Source organism: Pygoscelis adeliae, unplaced genomic scaffold (genome assembly GCF_000699105.1).
Source record: "Pygoscelis adeliae isolate BGI_AS28 unplaced genomic scaffold, ASM69910v1 Scaffold262, whole genome shotgun sequence".
Taxonomy (NCBI): Eukaryota; Metazoa; Chordata; class Aves; order Sphenisciformes; family Spheniscidae; genus Pygoscelis; species Pygoscelis adeliae.
Genome location: NW_008824184.1, coordinates 508,244 through 514,411, shown reverse-complemented (window position 1 = coordinate 514,411; position 6,168 = coordinate 508,244). Strand labels below are relative to the sequence as shown.

Genomic DNA, 6,168 nt, shown 5'->3' with positions numbered 1-6,168 from the left:
GCCCCACGTGCCAGCTCCCCGGCCAGCCGCAGCCCCCACAGCCCGAGGTAAGGGACCCCCAGCCCATCCCGGGCACAGCCGCCTTCAGTGATAACAGACATGCGGCTGCTCCCCTTGCACAAGGTGCATGCCACAGCTTTCCTCCAGGGAAACTGCAGGTGCTTGGTGCCAGGTCCAGCATCTTGCAGATGCATGGATGGTAGAAAAGTATCTTGCAGGAGCAAGCTATCACAAACGTATTTTAAACCCTCCTGTATTTTTACTTAAAAAAAAAGTGCAAGAGGCAGGAATAGGCTGCAGGCAGCGCTGATTTCTCGGCGTTCAGGCACAGAGAGGTGGCTGTGGGCATCCTGCCCTGTCGGGGTGTCAAGGACAGCAGGCAGAGCTGTCAGCCCTGGCAGCTGCTCTCCCATCACAAGTGTCTGCATGGCCCGACCCTGCAGCCTGGCAGGCAGGTGCTGCCTGCTCTCCTAGCTCCTGCCTGCCAGGAGCTGTGGCTGCTCGTCGCCCCTCAAATGGGGACACACATGCAGCGGGTGCAGCCCGTAACTCCCTCAGCAGAGCTGAGCATCCCAAACTGCTGCGTATCCTCAAGGGCTCCCACATGCTCTCTTTGGCTTTTATTTTCCCGTGGAAAAAATAAAGTCACCCTTTATGGGTGACAGATCCCACGGTGCAGTGAGGAGCACCGCGGTGGCACCACTGCAATGCCAGCAGCTGCTCGGGAACAGGGAAGCCCCTGCAGCTCATCGATGGCAGGGTGTTGCAGATGCTGGCCCGGGGACAGCGGGCGCTTCGGCTGCGCTCCTTTCAGGGCGTGCAGAAAGGAGGTCGGGGGGACCTGTGGTATTTAAGGTCAAAACATCAAATCAAGGAAGGTAGTCGCTGCCACACCAGGATCAGTGAAATGCTAGATGAAAGTCGCTACATCAAAAACATGCTTCAAGCAGTATAATATCCCTTGATGTGTTCTCTAGAGATAATTTAAAGAGGCAATGCAGCCTATTTGAGAATTTGTACGCCATATGCTCGCCTTTCGCTGCTGAGGAAACAGTATGCATTTATACAGTTCTAATATAAAATATGCTAATTTTTGACGGTAATGCTAATGGGCTGTGAGGGAGTTGGAGAGTGGCCCAAGCACTCGCATAGCCAAACTGCCTCAGCTCGGCTCCCGCTGCTGCTCTGGGGTGCTTGGCGGCAGGGCTGCCCGGGCCTTGGTGGGTGCCCAGGCGCCCAGCCCCAGTCGTGGCCACCTCACCTAGGTGCCCATCAGACAGACCCTCCAGCCCAGAGGCAAACCCATGGTTTTACAGCTGTCCCCGGCACTGCAGGGTCACAGACAAACCGTTTCTTTGTGTTTCATGTGTGAAGCAATTGCATGGGTTGAGTTTTGAAAAGCCCTGTAAATCAGGGTCTGGTGGCTGCATCTCAGAAGGGAAGTGGTGGGGACAGGGAAGGGCATCGGGTCTCCTTGGAGGCTCGGGAGAGCTGTAGGCGAGCAGAGATGGAGCTTTGAGTCCTGGGGTCAGAGCAGCGCGGGGCTGAAGCGGCTCCAGAGAGCATCATCCCCACCTAGGGAAGGTGCATGCAAAGACCTGCAAAACAATAGCTTTGTAACAAACAAAAGCACGCTTTTTTGCATAATGCATGATCTGTAGCACTGATTGCCGTGGGACGAGGTGGCAGCCAGCAGTGCACACGGGGGGAAAGACCGACCAGCCGAATCCACAGTGGGCAGGGCTGGTGGTATCCCTGCCTGCAGCCCCGGTGATACCCCTGCCTGCAGCCCCTGACTCGGGGCCTCCCTGCTGCACTGGTTTCCTGGGGATGGTGTATCGGGACATGCATCACTATTTTCCACCTGGAACTGGGGTGGTGGCCAGGCTGACACTCGGCACAGCTCGCTGTGGCACCCGCCTGCTCCCTGTTCATGTGCAGGTCCATAGACAGATGCTACGAGCCGATAGGGTTTGATAGGGTTTGCAGACTGCCATTTCATTGCAGACATTAGTATTAAGCTCCCTGCTCTGATTTTGGTGAGATCTGTCCCCACTGCTTTCACCTGCTTTGTACAGTAAAATAACTATTGCCAGAATTAATTTTCTGAAGAGCAAGTCCCCTGGTAGCAGACACCTCGAGCATGCTAGAGCAGTTTGAAGCGGGCAATTGCTTATACACGGCAGAATTTAAGGGTGGTCGGCAGGGCTGGGACCTGCGGCGAGGTGATGGGTGGGAGCCCTGAGAGCAGCCGGCAGAGCTCACTGAGACCCTGCACCCCACCGCAGCACCCGTCAGAGAAGTAATTCCTCAGTACTGCTTACAGGTCTTCGGTCCAAATAACCCAGCTCTGATTATAAATGAATGGCAGCAAATCAGAAGTTATGGCTAATATCATATTTCTGAGCTGAAGTACACTGGATTTATAATAAAGGGGCAGGTATGTAGGCTTGGGGATTAATAAAAATGACTTACTGGACTGACTGTGGCTATTGTGAGAAGCAGTTTGTACCTAGACCTGGAAAGAGTATGACAATCTGCCTCCATCCTGGGGGTCATGAAGGGGTGAATTGCAAATCCTGGTGTCATAGCTGTGTTTGGCTTCAGCTAATCTAAGATGGAAATATTAAAGAGCAGGCTATATGAAATGCAAACAAACAGACGATGAGACTGGTAAGGTAATAAAAATGAGATCAGCGAAATGAACTCTTCCTTATTAAGATTCCTTTGTCTTACACAAGCACCCAGTAATGAAAAAGGAATCTTCCTAGCATTCACTTCTCAGCACTACATATGGGATATTTCCTGAACAAACAGCTGCCAAAAGCCAGAGGAAAGCATAGAAGGCTGTTATCGTCTGTGTAGTGTAAGGAATGAGAGATTTGATTAATGTTTTCTTTAATTCTCTGCTATTTAAGTGCTTGTACAAAATGTTGGCCAGCAGGGCTAAGCCTCAATAAATACAGCACATTGCAGAGTTGGAATAAACTATTAGGTTTTTTTCTTAGGAAGCCAATTCAAAACTTTATGCATTTATTCTGCCCCTCACCAAGCAGGTCAGGGTTGCATTGCGATAGAGGGGCTGATCCTGAGGTGCAGCAGGGAATGGCCCTGCAGCACAGGGCCCTGCCTCTTGGTTCCTGCATCCCACGGCACCGCAGCATCCGCAGCTCCGGCATCACCCTGGCATCCCTTCCTCTTCTGCTTCGGTACAGGAAAGCAGGAGCCTGGGTCCCAAGGCTGGTGGAGATCCGACACGTTTATTTTTAAACATTATTGTGTCAAAAGCAAATCATTATATGGGAAACTGGGAGCTCTTCTGTAGATGACGGTGTGACAAGAAAATCCTCTTCTGACAGAAATTAGGCCAGTCTCTTTTCTATCCCTGAAATGGGGTTGTCTTGGCTTTATATATGAGCTACCAGGAAAAGCATCTGAGCCACACTTTCATCCCTGGTCATGTGTTGCAATGCATGTGTGGATTTTTATTGTATAAATTATTTCAACTAGCATAATTGTAATCATGTTAATTGCTATGTAATCTTCACTAATTATTGTTGTATGTCATTTGCTTTGGTGTGAATGGCATATTGCAGAACTCTGTTTGGCTTACAGATGCCTTCCGAGTTCTGCATCGGGCCCCGCTTTTGCCTTTGGCTGGGGAAAATCATCTCCGACGCCGAGGCAAGGAGTGGCGGTTTGCTCGGTGGCTGTAGTGTGCTCGCGGTCCTGCCTCCTGCAGCATCACCCACCACCAGTGCTGCCTGGGGCTCCCAGGGGTTATTCCAAGCCCTGGGAGCTATTGCCGGCACGTCAGCCCTTAGTCTGGGATTTATGGATGGGCAGAGGATGCTGCAGGATGGGACCGTCTCGCACTCGTGCCCTGCCTTGTGAGGAGGCTTGAGTATGGCCAAGAGAAGATTAGCCATGATTTTGGGATGGGGTTTTTTGGTAGCCATCAGGGTACAGTTAAAGGAACAAATGATGAAGATGGGGTGCTGGTACAGTGGTGTGGGGTGCAGCCATGGTGGCACAGCTTGACCAGTGACAGGGGACAGCGGTCCAGCCTCCCCGGCTCAGCAGCCCGGTGGGATGCGGTAGCACCAGCACCGGCCTCTTGGCTTGTTCCGTCAGAAACCTGTTGCATGGGAGAAATTACCTTGTGGTCCCCAGGCTCCTTTTGCAGAAAGTGATTAATTGAAACGGAGGTGTGATTTCAGTGCACCCGTGGCACGGGAGCAGGGGCTGCTGCCCTCGCACGCACTGGGGCACGCAGCGGCGGTGGCTGGTGCCGGGGTGGGCTGCAGCTGGGAGAGGGAGGGTCTCCAGAGGTGGGCAAAGCAGGTTTTGGCTTCCTAGGAGGAGAAGCGATAACGCGTTTTGCTGGAAGGACCTGAGCATTTTAGATGCTGGAAAGCAAGAGGAAAAGCATCAAAAGCGGATAAATCGCTGCAGTGTTTCCCCACCGTGCGGTGCCTTTTTGCTACTAGTGTAAACCCGAGGAGTATTTGCATTTTCATTTAAAACCCAGTCAGGCCCCGCGTACGCTCGCCAGGCAGTTGATGCTGCTTGGAGTCAACCCGCCATGACCCTGGCACCCGACCTGCCGGCACCGGCACCGCACGCACTGAGCACGGGCTGCTAAGCCATGTCCGGAGAGATGCGGCTTCCCCAGGGAAACCAGCCCTTTCCCTGGCGTGTGCGGCTGGGCTTCGCTTGATGAATGCAGCTAATAGGAACTGTTGGGAGTGACAAGGATGGATGGGGTGATCTTGGGCTTCAGCTCTTCTGCTGAAAACCGGGGTATGGAAAGCATGGGCAGGAGATGCTCCATTACACAGAGGTCCCTGCTGGGACCCCGTGGGCTGCGGGGCCTTGGTGGCCAGACTCGTACTAGCCATGGAAGCTGGAGAAACAATCCTGTGTTTGCAGCTCTCACTCTATTTCAGGCTCTAAAGATTTTCGTAAAAATAATAACTGTCTGTCATGCTGAACAGGACAATAAGTAGCAGCATGTAAACCATCCATGTTCACAGTCCATTAGTGTTTCTTACCTCTCCAGCTCACTTTTATCTCAGTCTTAAAAACCAAAGAAAAATATTGAAGCTGGCTGTTTAATTTATGAAAGTCAGTCGTGCAGCAGTCAGTTTACAATATTATTTGGAAACGTAGAGAGTGATTGGAGCAATTTCCGTACAAATTCTCATGGAAGGATTCCACCAGCTATTTAGGTAAGATGCAATTTAGGATCCTAAAAAACAGCATTATCGAAATGTCTCAAACTATTAATCAGCTGCAAGGCTTCAGCAACGTCGGGTACAGCAGTGTGGTGTAGCCCTGGAGGTTTCTGCATTCCAGGGAGATTAAATCTCTGGTTAATTCATTTTGCATTGGATAATCAAATGGTCTGTGCCTGTTTAATGAGCTGTGGGCACACAGCATGGTGGTGAGTGCCAGGGCCAGGCGGGCATCTCCGTGCCCTGGGCTGTGCCAGTGGGTGCCGGGGACCTGAAGCCGATCCATTACCTCATCACTTCTGCAATTGCTTACATTTCCCAGATGTGGAGTTTGTCTTCAACCCGTCTCAGCATGTAAATTATTTCACGGGTCAGCGGAGCCTGGTCCAAACGGGTCCCGCGCGATGGCTGGGTTATCTGCTGTCACCCCAATCCCATGGCAATCCCAGCATTCCCGGGGCAGGATGCTTCATTACCAGCGATGTAAAACTTGACCACTGCTCCCGCACCTCGAAGCCTGCTGGCCTTCTAGAGATGTATTTGTATTTAGGTTCTGCTGCATTACTCTACCCCTTGCTCTCTTTTTCTCTCCTCCTTTCTTTCTCAGACAAATTCACATCCCGGCAGCCTTCTTGTTAAGGCCAATTTCAGGTCCCCTTTGGCTGAGTGATGCCGGGGGTATCCGCGAGTGGGGATAATCCACTGGCGGTGCCGGTAGCTGCCAGCACTAGGCACAGCCTTTGTCAAAACATCGCTCGCAGGCACCTATGCTCCTCCTCTCACGGGCAAGCAGCTGTGTGTGAGCAGCTATAAGACAGTAACTGGCTATCATTGATCTAAAGCGATGTACCGAAGAGAGGTGCGGCGCAGCTCTGCAGAGTGCCTGCTTTGTTTCAGATGTGTCCCGGCAAAGAGGCCCTTTGCCTTTCCC

At 52.0% G+C, this 6,168-nt stretch overlaps 1 protein-coding gene across 1 annotated transcript in view; it reads left to right on the top strand.

Moving 5' to 3' along the window:
* The window catches only part of MYO18B (myosin XVIIIB), a 78,618-nt gene that overhangs the window by 68,563 nt on the left and 3,887 nt on the right, over window positions 1-6,168 (top strand). The window contains 1 exon segment of the mRNA XM_009334425.1: window positions 15-47. Within this exon segment, the coding sequence (XP_009332700.1) occupies window positions 15-47 (33 nt within the window).